Source organism: Fragaria vesca, linkage group LG6 (genome assembly GCF_000184155.1).
Source record: "Fragaria vesca subsp. vesca linkage group LG6, FraVesHawaii_1.0, whole genome shotgun sequence".
NCBI lineage: Eukaryota > Viridiplantae > Streptophyta > Magnoliopsida > Rosales > Rosaceae > Fragaria > Fragaria vesca.
The window spans coordinates 9,594,510-9,609,844 of NC_020496.1; the positions used below are offsets into that span (position 1 = coordinate 9,594,510).

The 15,335-nt window shown below is 39.8% G+C and overlaps 3 protein-coding genes across 3 annotated transcripts; 1 reads left to right on the forward strand and 2 right to left on the reverse strand.

Moving 5' to 3' along the window:
• The first annotated feature begins 5,793 nt into the window (after positions 1-5,793).
• LOC101296025 lies at positions 5,794-6,249 on the forward strand. The gene has a single exon (XM_004305172.1). The coding sequence runs from the start codon at positions 5,794-5,796 to the stop codon at positions 6,247-6,249; it is 456 nt and encodes a 151-aa protein (XP_004305220.1).
• A 2,571-nt stretch (positions 6,250-8,820) lies between these two features.
• On the reverse strand, positions 8,821-12,259 carry LOC101314674 (diaminopimelate epimerase, chloroplastic-like). The gene is made up of 9 exons (XM_004302678.1): positions 11,924-12,259; positions 11,662-11,829; positions 11,447-11,517; positions 11,257-11,314; positions 10,868-11,047; positions 10,412-10,496; positions 9,782-9,841; positions 9,620-9,693; positions 8,821-9,095 (listed from the first exon to the last, which is right to left on the reverse strand). The coding sequence occupies exons 1-9, from the start codon at positions 12,197-12,199 to the stop codon at positions 8,979-8,981; spliced, it is 1,089 nt and encodes a 362-aa protein (XP_004302726.1). The 5' UTR covers positions 12,200-12,259; the 3' UTR covers positions 8,821-8,978.
• Positions 12,260-13,100: 841 nt separating this feature from the next.
• On the reverse strand, positions 13,101-14,948 carry LOC101300641 (FBD-associated F-box protein At5g22730-like). Its single transcript, XM_004302714.1, has 3 exons — positions 14,000-14,948; positions 13,620-13,778; positions 13,101-13,454 (listed from the first exon to the last, which is right to left on the reverse strand). The coding sequence occupies exons 1-3, from the start codon at positions 14,813-14,815 to the stop codon at positions 13,233-13,235; spliced, it is 1,197 nt and encodes a 398-aa protein (XP_004302762.1). The 5' UTR covers positions 14,816-14,948; the 3' UTR covers positions 13,101-13,232.
• Positions 14,949-15,335: the final 387 nt, after the last annotated feature.

The following is a 15,335-nucleotide window of genomic DNA, read 5'->3' on the forward strand; positions in this document are numbered from 1 at the left end:
TGTTTAGTCGCCGTCGTGGGTGCAATAAGGCCAACGCCACTTGTTGCTGAAGCTATGCCATTGAGAAAGATCATAAGGGTGGATTGGCTTTCTTTTCCATATGAGAAGAGAGGTATGAAGCTAGCAGTGGAGTGTGTCGATGTATTGGCAAAGTGCAGCGATGCGAGTCCTCTGGATCTAGTATCCATCCTGGTGCCACATGCTGCTCTTGGCCAGAAATGGCTAACGCTCACCGGGGTCTGGCTCCGGACATATCTGGTGATGAGATACAAGATGATGTGATGGGCTTAGGCTCATCAACCAAAGGTTTTGGCTATGGGTTTGAGTCTTATATGGGCTTAGCCCTAAAATTAGGTAGTTTTTAAATTTTAATTTCAGTCTACAATCTACGCTATATTGTTTGTTGAGGTAGGTTTGCTTTTCAATAAGTGAGTCAGAGTCTTCAAATATAAGTCCTACTAATCATTGTAAGGTTTTATCGTTACGAAACCTTGTCTATCCATATAGTGGTAGTGGGTGGATATGTAATGGTCATCTTGGCATGAGTATGCATATTGAAATGAAATATTATTATTTGATGAGAAATTTTATTAACACATTGCAAAATACTAGATACACATACCCTACTTAAGACACCATGTATCCAATTTTTTATATTTTTATAGGAGAAATTACTGGTCACTCCATTAACTTTCATGCGCACGACAATTTACTCCATTAACTTTCAATTTCAATCGATCACTTCTCAAACTATCCAATGTCACACAATTAGGTCCATCCGTTAAGTGACCGTCCAAATCAGTGGTTAAGTTGCTGACTAGACATATTTTTCAACTGGAAATTTCATTTAACACCCCACCTCTCTCTCTCTCTCTCTCTCTCTCTCTCTCTCTCTCTCTCTCTCTCTCTCTCTCTCTCTCTCTCTCTCTCTCTCTCTCTCTCTCATTTAAAACCCATCAGCTAGCCATGGCTTCCCACTTTTCTCTCTCCGCCGTTTCTCTCATCACCCTCCTCTTCCTCACGGAACGCCGCCTCCTCCATCACCATCGGCGTCACCTATTTCGCCTCTACCGTCGCCACCTACCCCACCCCTCGGCTACCGGAGCGTGTGGCATCAACCGTCACTTCCCTCAGCCTCGCCGCCCTCCGCCTTGACGTCTCTGACCCCAACCTCGTCTGCGCCTTCCTTTACTCCAACACCACCCTCCTCCTCACCATTCCTAACGCGTTGGTGTCCCACCTCTGGCCGCCAACCGCACCAACGCCTTCTGGTGGCTCACCGTTCAACACTTCTAATTCTCAAATCTGAAATTTTAGGGATTGAAATCCCCAATTAGGTTATCAAGTCCCATCAAATTGAAACAGGATTGTTTCCAATCAAACAAATGGCTTCAATTTCATATAGAGGAAGGGGAGGCGAGCAAGAAAAGGTTGTTGGCTGGGGATTCGAAGTGGTTGAGATTTCAAGTCTAGCACGGGTCTGAAGCGGAAAACGGAAGGGCTTCGTGGATGGTGTTGTTTAAGGTTTGGTTGGCGGCGAAGGGAGAAGATTGTTGTGAGGGTTTGAGTTTTGGGCTTCAGGAGAGAGATGCGGAGTAGGTGGGTTTGAGTTTTTGGCGTCGGGAGAGAGATGTCGAGGAGCTGCGGGGTGAGTTGCTGGTGGTGTGGTTGCGGTGTCAATGTGGTTGGTTGCTGGTGGTCTGGTTGCAGTGTGTTTGATTACGGTGTTGATGTGGTTGGTTGCTGGTGGTGTGGTTGGTTGGTTGGTTGCTGGTGTTGTTGTTGCGGTGTTATTGAAGGTCCAACTGGTAATGTGGTTGCGGAGGAGGAGAGAGAAGAGATTGAAGACACAGGACGGTGGAGAGAGAGAGAGAAAGAGAGAGAGGTGGGGTGTTAAATGAAATTTCCAATTGAAAAATAAGTCCAGTCAGCAACTTAACCACTGATTTGGACGGCCACTTAACGAATGGACCTAATTGTGTGACATTGGATAGTTTGAGGAGTGATCGATTGAAATTAAAAGTTAATGGAGTAAACTGTCGAGCGTATGAAAGTTAATGGAGTGACCAGTAATTTCTCCATTTTTATATTAACATTTTATTAGATACACAACCACAAACTTCCTAAACTATCATCATTCATATATATGACATCATCATATTAACTAAATTGATCTTATTTGATAAAAAAAACTATTTTTAAGGATACCGACTAACTTTTTAAATACATCAATCTTTTTAGGCCCTATTTGTTTGGCATGAACCATGGAATGGAAAAAGAATTAATATGGTTTTCCATTCCATTGGGTTGATTGGTTTATATAGAGATTGAAAATGAAACAAAAAAAGAGATCTGACTGGAAATTAACTCCCTTATAAAGTCTGAATTTAATTACCTTGTCATGGGTGGTATTCTAATTTCATTTCCACCGTCAAAGCCACAATTACATAAATTATCCCTCTAATAAATTTTAATGCTATATTTGAAAATTATAAAACGGCATTATTGAAAAATATAATTTTGTATTTCATTATTATGACTTACCAAACGTTAAAATAAGAATTAATACTTGATCCCATCATTTCATTTCCAATATCTACCAAACACCAAAACCAGTGAAGGCAGCTAAAAATCTTAAACACAGGCACGAGTTGCTCCGTATTAGACGGAGCTGAGCATCCCAAAACCTAAACCCTAGGTTTTGGTTAAAGGGCGGCGGAGGATTCCGATGGCTGGGTTCTAGACGGCGATATTCTCTTGGAGAGGACTTCACTGGTGGTGATCGCTTTCAGTTTTGTGGTGTGCTTGTGCAGCCGCGTCAACCTCGGTAGCGGAGAGGATAGAGTGAGGAAGGGTGCTTCGGCTCCCAACGAAGGCGGCGAGGATCTCTAGAGGTGTAATGACGCATGCGGTGGAGGCAATTGGAAAGTAGTGGACCGGCAGCGACTCTTGGTTGTTGTCCGTTGAGTAGGGGCGAAGGCTTCTCTTGTCTCCAAACAAGAAGAAGGAGGTCTTCGACCTTGTTTTCTCAAAGGCGGTGTTTGTTACAGCGGTGGCCCGTAGCAGTCATCATGGGTTTCAAGGCGGTAAAACCACCAGACTGAACCAGCGGCAGGAGTCTCCTCCAGAGGAGTGAGGCAGGTCTGGGCCTTAGTTTGCTGGGCTGCAACTTGCACCCTAGTGGGTTGAGCCTTTGGGCCTCCACCTTTTCTCCTTTCAATTTGGTTTGGACCTGGGCCGGGTTCTATGGATGGAGCGAAAGATCCCTACATAACCTTCTCGAAGAATCTACCCCCTTTTTGATAGAAAGGTACACCAGAAGGGTCTTCGGCCTCGATTCATTAAGTTGGGGTACTTTAGTTGGTTAGGTAGTTTATTGCTTTATAAGCCAAAATAAAGTCCTCTTGTGGACATTAGTTTTTGAGTTGGTATTTCTTTGTAATTTTGTACGCTCTTTGAGTCGTATCGGAGCTCTGCTCCCGGTTGACCAGCCAGTTGGACTTGTATTGGAGTTTAATTCCCGCTCGTCCCATCGGTCAATTATTTGTGCATAGTCATGTAATATAGAGTTTGTCTTTGGTCATTCTCCTATAGCTTGACATAGTAAGGTCGTATGATTGAAATTAATGGAGCTTGACTCCATTTTTCCTCAAAAAAAAATATCTACCAAACACCCACATGGAAATACCAAAACATGAAAATAAATAATTTTCCTATTTTTACATTCTTGTCAACCAAACGGGGCCTTAGACTCTCAATCAATTGAATACCACCGGGGAATTGGATGATAATTGCTAATTAATACAAATTATTTGACAATCCCACAAAAATCAAATTCTCAAGTTGGACAAGAATCAAAACATATAGCTAATCAAATCCTCAAAAGGTATCATGGATCCTATATCCCTATTGAAATTAAAATGTATATTCTCTACTAATTTAATACATACTTTTCTATGTCAAGAAAAGTATTTCCTAATCTTTCAAAAAAGAAAAAAAAAAAACCAAAGTATTTCCTAATGGAGTATACCCTAATTCTTATATAAAGGTAGTATGATAATGCATGGTTTTCCATCATGCTTTCACAAAACCATGGCAGCTACTTACGACAAATATTGGCCTGTGGCCTTATTTGTGCTTTCGTTGCTTCTAGGTTTTGCCTCCTGCTATCATCCTATAAGGTTTGGTAGTCTACCAAAAGGACCAATTCCATCATCTGCACCAAGTAACAAATCAGGTGGTCATGTTCCTCCATCATCACACAAATTAAACGACGTAAGACTACAAAAGAGAGAGCAGAATCCACCGTCTCAACATGTCCATAAATCGAACTCTCCTCCTCCTCCTCCTCATAACAGCTTAAACTTTGGTATGCTACTAAAAGGAATTCCAGTTCCACCATCTGCACCTGGCGGCTACCCTCCTCCTCCTCCTCCTCATAACAGCTTAAACATTGGTATTCTTCCAAAAGGAGTGCCAGTTCCACCATCTGCACCTGGTGGCTACCCTCCCCCTACTCCTCCTCATAACAGCTTAAACTTTGGTGTTCTACCAAAGGGAGAGCCGATTCCACCATCTGCACCCAGCAGCGACCCTCCTCCTCCTCCTCCGCCAGGTTTCTCAAGAATTGCACGAAAGTCTTTAAAATTTTGAGGGTTGCTCTCACGCCCTCGTATCCTTCACCAGTTGTGTGATTTCAAGCTCGTTTTGGTGTAGGCCATAATAATGTTGATTTTGTTCAATAAAGTAGCATGGTATACTAATGTGTGCTTTATTTTGAATTTGCCATAGTAGCAGTTTAGCTACCCCATTTTAATCAAGAATCTTCATCATTTTATGAGCTGATTAAAATCAGATAATATTGCACAAAAAGGTAATTAGGATCAGACAAAAAGGTATAGATACGAACCAATTGATAGTATAAGAGCAGATGCACCAATGAGTTAATTACGTGGGTTAAATCATCATATGGGCTAAAAACATCATCCTCCAACATAAAATTGGTGTGGGTTAGAGCTGAGACTCATGTGAGACCTATCTAGTTGGGATAAAAATTAACCCACGTCTTAGTCCAGATTGATTTTGCTACGAGACCACAATCATCTCCATTAATTGCAGACAACAACTTGCACATGGGTTTCCACCGATTATTTATTAAAATATTTCAACATGCTTTTAATATGGGCCATTGAGATCAAGATCAGACGAACCGTATTTAAAGGCAACAATTACTTTATTTAAAAAACAATTAATCAGTGATTCTAGTTTAATTTCTTTATATGTATTACATGAGCATTTTGTGTATAAAAAATAATTATTGAATTCAATAATAAAGTGAAAGATAATAATTATTTATCATTTAAAAAACATGTTTTATAAATTGTGAATAGTAATTAGTCCTCAGATTGATCTTGTTGTTGTATTGTCGAACTAAGGACCAAAGGTTTATTTGAATGAATAGTGTATTAACCCCGGTTGAAAATCGGTCCAACGTACCCACCTAAAATGGATGTATTTGCTCTGAACATAATTTTTTCGCTCATCAGATTCTTATTATATAATAATAATTTTTATTATTATAGAGTCAAAACGAGGCCCAAATTGGAAAAGAATTCAGACCTTAGTAAAAGAAAATCGAGACCCAAAGGCCCAAATGCAGAAAATGCCTATATAATAATAAAAAAAGCCAGATAGAATTAAAGAACGTAAAACCCGATTGGATTGGGAAAGATTGAGACTATAAAAATTGGGTTTCCCCTAAACAGAGAGCAAAGAATTCCTTCAATTCCGCAAATGGCACTCTCATCCTTCCAAAGAGGCGACCAGGTCGAAGTCTGCAGCAAACTTGAAGGCTTTCTTGGCTCTTATTACGAGGCCACCGTCGTGGCAAACATGGGCACCAACTACGTTGTCCAGTACAACAACTTGGTCGAGGAGTTCAACGACGCTGTGCCGCTGAAAGAGACCGTCAAGGCCGCCGAGGTCCGCCCTTTGCCGCCGGAAATCAGGGAGGCTAATAATAATGGTGCTGGGTTTCATGTGGGTGATAGGATCGATGCTTACGATCTTGATGGGTGGTGGGTCGGTACAGTTTCGTCGGAGGATAATGGGTCTGGGTATCAGTCTGTGTTTTTTGAGTATACTGGGCAAGAGCTGGAGTACCCAGTTTTGAAGCTGAGGGTTCATCAGGATTGGCGCAATGGGAAATGGGTCTTGTCCAAGAAGACCAAGAGGACTGTTGTGCGTTGAAGCGCTTTGGTGCTTGGTTTTCAGACCAAGAAACCTGGTCTTTATCTTGCGACTTGTACTGTAACGTTTTGTTGAATATTGAATGCAATGTAAGCAAGGTTAGATGAATTTTGAATGTAATATAAGCTTTTTCAATGCACCGTCTTTATTCTGGCAATTTTTTGTTTGTTTGGCACTATGGCTACATTCATGGTGAGTTTATCTTGGCTAGAAGAAAATCGTAGCAAGGGAAAGAAATAAAATCATAAGATGTTGCGAGTTTCAGAAAGGAGAAAAGATTTATTTATTTTTAAGGCCAATTACATATAAGTCAACTCTAAGACATTTTTTCTCACATAAGTCCACCCCAACATTTTTACTCACATAAGTCCACCCAAGCCTAAATAAGGTTTTGGTTTAGGTATTTAAGTTCAACATAATTACAGACTGCCATCCAACCAAAAAATTAGATTTTCTCTTTTATATTTACAAAAATGCCACTAGTGTAAAAAGTCAACAACCACTCCTCCCCGGAAAAGTCTCCGGCAGACCTCCGGCGAGGTCTACGACGGACTCCGGCCGACCTCCGGCGAGGTCTCCGACGGACTCCGGCCGACCTCCGGCAATGTCTCCGGCCGAAATTCCGATGAGGTTTTCGACAGTTACGAAAGCTACTACCGCCACCAATAAAAGCTACTATCCCTAGCTAGAAAAGCTACTACCACTGACTACAAAAACTACTACCGCCAGCAAGAAAAACTACTATCCCTAGCTACAAAAGCTATTATCCCTAGCTAGAAAAACTGCTACCACCGATTACAAAAGCTACTACCACCGACTAGAAAAGCTACTACCACTGACTACAAAAAGCTACTACCGCCAGTAAGAAAAGCTACTACCGCCAGCAACAAAAGCTACTATCTCTAGCTAGAAAAGCTACTATCACCGACTAGAAAAGCTACTACCGCCAGCAAGAAAAACTACTACCACCAGCAACAAAAGCTATTATCTCTAGCTAGAAAAGCTACTACCACCGACTACAAAAGCTATTACGGCCAGCAACAAAAGCTATAATCCTAGCTAGAAAAGCTACTACCACCGACTACAAAGCTACTACCGCCAGCAACAAAAGCTACTACCGCCAGCAACAAAAGCTACTACTAACAACAAAAGCTACTAAAACCAACAACAAAAACTACTATTACAACAAACCAAAACTACTATGGATCGATGCGAGGAGAGAGACAGGCTCAGGCGATCTGAAAGGCATAGTCGTCGTCGTCGTCGACAAAAACAAAGATGCAATCGAGCTCGAAGTTGTCGTCGTCGAGGCGCTGTCAACTGAAACTGAGATGCAGTGGAGGTCGAGCCGGACGATTGTCGTCGATGGATCATCTGAGAGAGAGATCTCCGACGCAGGCAAATCTGCGATTGCATTTAAGAGCCAGTTTGGTGACGACCTTGAGGGAGATGCAGTTGAGGCCGAGATCATTGTGCAGGCGTCGTCGAAGGTTGATCTGGAAGTCATTGTCAAGGCTAGGAGGCGACATCGTAGTCGTCGTCAGAGAAGCAATTGAGGTCCTGCCGGAATTCGTCTCGAAGCGACAGCGGTGTTAGAATCGAAGGAGGGAGAGAGAGAGAGAGAGAGAGAGAGAGAGAGAGAGAGAGAGAGAGAGAGAGAGAGAGAGAGAGAGAGAGAGAGAGAGAGAGAGAGAGAGAGAGAGAGAGAGAGAGAGTAGTAGAGAGTAGTAGTAGTAGTAGTAGTAGTAGTAGTAGTAGTAGTAGTAGTAGTAGTAGTAGTAGTAGTAGTAGTAGTAGTAGTAGTAGTAGTAGTAGTAGTAGTAGTAGTAGTAGTAGTAGTAGTAGTAGTAGTAGTAGTAGTAGTAGTAGTAGTAGTAGTAGTAGTAGTAGTAGTAGTAGTAGTAGTAGTAGTAGTAGTAGTAGTAGTAGTAGTAGTAGTAGTAGTAGTAGTAGTAGTAGTAGTAGTAGTAGTAGTATAGTAGTAGTAGTAGTAGTAGTAGTAGTAGTAGTATAGTAGTAGTAGTAGTAGTAGTAGTAGTAGTAGTAGTAGTAGTAGTAGTAGTAGTATACGTACGTACGTACGTACGTACGTACTAATGGTACGTACGTAACGTTACGTAAGTAGTAACGTAACGTAACGTAAGAAGTAAGTAGTAACGTAAGGTAACGTAACGGTAACGGTAACGTTAACGTAACGTAACGGTAAACGAAACGGTAAACGTAAACGTAACGTAACGTAACCGGTAACGTAACGTAAGTAAGGTAACGTACGTAACGAACGTAACGGAACGTTAAGTAACGTACGTACGTACGTTAACGTAGTACGTAACGTAACGAACGAGTAAGTAGTAGAGAGNNGTAGTATANAGAGANANAGAGANAGNGAGAGAGAGAGAGAGAGNGAGAGAGAGAGAGAGAGATTTGAGTGAGAGGGAGGATAGAGACGTTTTGGGAACCACAAGTCTCTTATCTTTTAGAACAAGGATAAAATGGTCATGATGAAATAATTGGAGCAAGCAAAGTGGACTTATGTAGGTAAAAAAATTAAGGTGGACTTATGAAGGAGAAAATGTTGAGAAGGGGATTTTTATGAAATTTTCTATTATTTTTATTCAATGTATGTGTCAAACCTTCTGATTTGCAATTCTACAAAAACTCAACTGAAGTTAAATAACAAAAGGATCTATCCTGAATCGATCATAGAAATACAACAATTTAGTTTAAAGTAATTACAGGGGAACAGATCCGTAAAAAACTACTTCGGCTGGGCCAGTCATGTATATATGATTGTCCTCCTCACTCCACTCGATCTGCAATGGTCCTCCCGGTAAATCTACCGTGCAATTCTGTTACCAAAACAGAAGCATAAACAGCTGAGCACACAGAAATGCATGCAACAAAAACGACATTGATAATGAGGTCAATTAGGACACCATTTATAGCATTCAATGGCAGAACAGAGATCAAAAGATGAGTTTTACAATAGACCACACACTTCTCTACAACTTATACCCAAACTGGACGTTGATGAGAAGGTGTTTCTTTGTTTTCTGTGGTCTTTAGAAATGAAAATGATACATGATGAACATTACGATGAAGCATTCTTGGGCGATTATAACAAATTAATTTGAAGGCTACAGATACCACACTATCCGGCCCTGCCCTTCTTGGCATGGTGGGGATCTTGGAAGGTATATCAAGCTCACACAAATATTTGTAAGAAAACTGGTACTACAGACTATAGTTACATTACTCAATTATAAGGTGATAATGCTAAAATATACTAGAGCAAATGGAAGAAATTCATTTCCATGTAAAATATTTCAGTATTATAAGAGATTACTCTTCTACAGAAAAGCCCAAAACTTACCCTCGCAGCACGACCCTCAAGAACTGCTGCTACAACTACAGCACAAGCACCAGTTCCACAAGCCAGTGTTGCTCCTACAATTGAAAGTGATTAGGCTTCCCACTAAAAATTGAATCAGAACACACTCCACTTAAATTTTCTTTTGCTTGCAAAAGAACCTACCTGCACCACGCTCCCAGACTCGCATTTTGACGTGTGAAGGAGAGAAAACTTGCACAAATTCTGCCAATCGCAATCAAGTGGAACTTGTGAATACAAATCCATTTTAATGAAGGAAGGAATAGAGAATCTATAAGAGCAAATAAGAAACAAACATCTAGAGTGCACTAGAATATATAGTGACATATGATCAGATAAGCAGGTGTGTTTCCAACCCTGCTAAAGAAAGAGTGGAGAGCCTGGAGATATGTATCATATATGAATAACAACATGCGATAAGTTAGTTTTACAACTTGAGACATTTTAATCAGAACATACAAGTGCTCAGTAGCATTTTTTTTTTTAGCATTTGCCAAAAACCAACCTTGTAAACTGAAAGTAAGGGTTCTTCACAGTTGAAACAATACTACATTCCTCGACTTATTTCTCAAAATCATAGCACAATCCAACAAGTCACAGTGAGACCAGGAGTTTTGTATGGTTCAATCATTTGAATTGACGCACTCTCAATCTTCTATCACTATTATAAGGCATTAATAATGAAATACATATAAATATATAACAATCTGTAGCATCATAATAAGAAAGTTAACAATATTTGATTCCATATCCACAGAGTAAATAAACTCTGACCTGTGTTAGTTCTTGCTGGAAACACCTCATGGTGCTCAAATTTTGGACCAATTTCAGCTAAATTCAATTCATCAACCTGCAAATCCTGTTCCATTACATCCAAATTACAGAAGTTACAGTCAGCAATGGCAAAATAATCAATCTTTAAGACATTGCTATAAAGGTATTTAGATTATGCAAGTTGAGCTTTAAGAAATTGCTAAAAGACAAAGAAAACGAGCAAAATACACGTCAAGGTGAAGAAGCATAAAAGCTGCTTATAACCTTTTTTTATCCATCTTTAAAGCTTCATTGGAACTAATAGAAACCTAATTAAACAGAAGTACTCTCTTGGATAATATCTTTACTACTACCAAATCAATTTAAGAGAAAATTATCAGAAGGTATGATAAGAGAAAACTCAGCAAGTAGATCGTAGAAGTGAACTGTGTCTTAAGTTATTCTACTAATAGTTACCTGGCCTCCTTCTGTACCAAAAGTTATACAGTGAGGATTTCCCATACTGACACAAGTTACATTCCAGGTTACTCCATCAACATCCAAACCTGCCTTAACAACAGAATGGTCTTTATTTGGAGCTAATTTAGTGGGTACATCTGATGCTTTAAGAATTGGCTCCCCCATATCAACTCTAACCTGTAATAAAAATACACAATATCATCTAAAGTGAACTCAAGCAACAGTTGAAGCACCACAAGCTATCTGGAGCAGGAGTCTGTGCATTGCATTAATACTTCTCAAAGTGTCATACTATGTGATCATTTGATGTTTGATGCATTCATGGCGTCTTAACTCCTATCATCAATTAGTTTACTTCAACTAAAATACAAAGGTAAAAAACATACCTGCCCATCATCTACAATTTTGGGAACAATTAGACCAGCACCAGTATGTACTGTAAAGCTGCAATGATTCACACATGGAATTACATTCATTAGCATATGCAAATGAAAACCGATGCAGTATATGAGTTTAAAAGCATGTACAGTAAACCAAAGATTAAAAACAGGATTTAATTTCATCTCAAAACCATACCGTTGGTTCCCATGTAGATTTTCAAGCTCTGTGATGAATCTCGCAAAGCACCGGACTCCATTACCACACATCTAGACGATAAAGACTCAACATCAAACTCTCCGATATCTATAAATACTACTCATACACAGACTTGAGCACATCTAATGCAATGCAACTATATCATATGTACACACAGTTGAAAGCATCAATATTTACTCTAAAATATGATTCACCTCGGGCTCGCTTCCATCGGAATTGAAAATCCTCATGCTATAATCAGTGCCGTTGATGCCAGGAAGCGCGAAGATGACTCCATCGGCGCCAATCCCGAAGTTCCGATCACATAGCCTCACTGCTTGCTCCGGAGTAACCTTAGGCTCCGAAGAATCCCTATTATCAACCTATCACACACATAAACCAAGAATCAAAACCAAACCCTAGCTTTTCCCTGTCACATTCAATTTACCGAAATCTACAGAGAAATCAATCAAATACCAGGATGAAGTCGTTGCCGAGGCCGTGGTACTTGACGAAGTGAAGGATTCCGGCCTCTTTACGGTCCAGAAAGGAAGCCGGAGACGCCTTCTCGGCTGCTCCGACGGTCATTGAAGACGCCGCCGCCGCCGCTAGGCGTAAACGAGAGGTGACGGTTTTTGTGAGAGAGGTGAATTTGAGGATGGGAGAAGGAGATGATTGATGAGGTAGGGAGGAGGTGAGTGATTGGCGAGTTGGGGAGGTGAGAGGAACCGTAATGGCGGCGGCTATGGCCATGATGACTTTGACGGTAGCAGAGTGTGAGAGTTTCCCTCTCTAAAACAAACCTTATTTGTCTGAGAGTTACTGTGCCGTTGGTGTAAAAATAGACGTGTTTGACTTGGAAATTGTAAAGTAAGCATTAGAAAACAAAAAAGTTGTTCGTTTCTTTCTTGTGTTTGGAGATGCAAAATGAAAGAAAAAACTTTGTACTTCTTCCAGCATCATTTTCCCTTCCAAAAAAAATCTAAGATACCCAAGATGAAATCATGCTATATGAATCAGTTGTTCATACTCAGCTCGGTGATACAGATGATCGGAGATTCCGAGTAGTAAAAAAATATATAAGAGCAAGTCCAACAGTTTCTTTATATTTTCTACATAATAGGGAAATAAAACTCAAAATCTCTAAAAATTTTGTATACCAAATTCAACAGTTTTCCTATTTTAAAGATTCAAATATTTATTACAACAACAATCCTCATTTATTACAATATAATAATAAGTATAAAAATATTAAAGTTTATTTTTTAGAATAAATTATGTTTTCTTTCTTATCTTTAAACCTTGAAGAATGTGCAACATTCAATTCTTCTTTCTCTAAATATTTTTAGGGAATCTGTAAATATAAGGAAGCAAACCTTCTCTTTCATCTCTTTCCTTATTTTAGAGAATGAGACAGGGAAGCTGTTGGAGTGGAAAATGACCTCGTATTCTCTAAAATAGAGAAAATCAAAGAGTTTAGGGAATCTGTTGGACTTGCTCTAACAGTTGGTATCTGTTATTACCATCGCACATTTGGTATACCTTCGGTTTAATCTTCAGCAAGTACAAGTCCTCTATCACCCACCTTCATTGTGCTCAGCGTGCTATTTTTGAACAACACAGAAATTTTTTATATAACCATAATACCATTATTAGCACTTTAAATTGCGGAGTGAGACTTGTAATCTACAAATTTATATTCACGAAGGTGTCTCTTCTACCAGAGGAAAATGATAACTCGGGGGATTCTTTACATGCCATGCCATGATTTACAGAGAAATGTTGGTTACACAAGAATCAACGAGTTGAGCCTCGTTGCCTTTTCAAGAAAGAGATCCATTAGAAGCAATTCGTCTTCTTTGCCGACGAAGCCAACCAGATTGACACTTTCGAGCTGCTCAAGATTCGAAGTATTCGACCTTACGGTCGTGAAGTCCATCCAGAGGTGAGGTTCATGCCAGTATTGATGGAAGCACGGACATGGGATGATGTTCAGCTTGCTCTCAATCTGCTTATTTCACACAATCATGAGAAAATAGTTAGTGACATACTAAATGGACCAACATTTTCTGATCATGATCATGATGAGCAGGGATAATCATGTCACGGTGAGAAAATATGATTTATATAGCATTACTCATATGCTACAAAGTAGCACATTTGAAATGCTTACCTCGACGGACAACTTCACTAAGGAAGGACATGAGTTTAGGAAGCAGGCAAGAGAATCCCTTTTGTCCTTGCTGATAACAAAATCAATGCAACTTAACTCCTTCAGTCTGTTGAAATTGAACTCAAGCTTTCCAAAAATCACTCCCGCCGAACACAACCACTAGATGAATATTGCACCATTCGTCAGAAGCATAAAAATTGCAATATATATGAGGAAAATTTTGTACTCATATAATGTGACATATTATGTAATCACTATTTCACATATAAACCCCAGTTATCACGTACTTCATTACACTAAACAATTGACAATTCCACGACATAACAACCTGCAGGAAGTGAAAACTCTTATGATGGAACATAATATACAATCATACATACCTCAAGAAGCCAGCCACTTATGGTGAGAACCTCAACATCCTTGAAAGAAGCTAGGATGGGCAAGACATCCTCACAATCAAACTCATTTCTTCCTGGTCCGTCTCTCAAATCGAGCACAACATCAACCAGGGTCACTGTTTTCTTTATCTCAATCTGAAGAAGAGCACCATGATACTCGAAAGATATTAGATTTGGAGCAGAAACCATAATAGCAGCCATGTTTGAACAGTCTTCCACCACCAAGCTCTGAAGACTCAAGGTCTCTACTTCAAGGCTCTCCAACCCTCTACATTTCTCAAGACTCAAACTTTCAAGAACATTACAATTTGAAAACATCATAGAAACCAAAGGCTTGGAAAGATTGGTGACTGATCTGAGGTGAAGAAGCTTGACCCCAAAGAAACTAGCTCTTTGGGTAGGAGTGCTGTGAAGGCACAAACAAGTTTTTGCTGGAACATTCTGGGTTTCAGAGAACTCAACATGAAGCTCTTGCTTAACCCCCTTGGTAGCTTTGACAACCAATTCTTCATTTCTATTGTTAATAGGTACTTTGAGATTGAGCTCCAATTTCTCCGGACAAGCAAAAGACCTCAAGAACATGCCCATAACCTGTTCGATATCTTGACCAGCCTCTTCATGGTTTAGTGGGTTTGGATCAAAATCCAAGCTTAGCTGAATCGGAGACCAGAGGCTTCTCCAAAATGTAGAAAGACTGGTTGTTCTTACTGCTTCCTTCAATGGCAGCAAGGAAGCAACTCTTTTCTGTATTTCAAAGGGTAAGCTACTGATCAAATCATCCATCTTTCCCTCCTCCATGACTTCAATTCTCTATAAACCCAGAAATTATCAAGACAGAAATAAGTATCGGTGCTTGTGCTTCTGGGTTTCCTGAACAAAAAAAACCAAAGAGTGTGAGTTGGCTGGCTTAGTTTCAAATGTGAATGCCAATGACAGAACAAAGACCTTTGAGCTTTGTATATATAAAGATTGATGTTCCATATCATCTATGAATATGATATTTATGTCGACTTATAATACAGATAATCTTCAAGAATATTCAAATGATGGGATGCAATGGTAGCTAGACGTAGATTTTGACCGAAGAGGCTAGGCATGCCCATGCCCACGATGTTGATTTTTGAATTATTCAGACCATAAGTAATGATCTGAAGTCGGAACCAATTAATGGCAGGGTCGATTTCTTCTTATTTTAGCTGTCCTACTAGCTAGGAGAATTGAACCAAGTGTTAGAGAAAGAGGTAGGTCACATATTAATTAGGAAAATCTTGAGTTCAATCAAAGCAAGAAAAAAGGAATTCCCTTCAAAAAAAAAAAA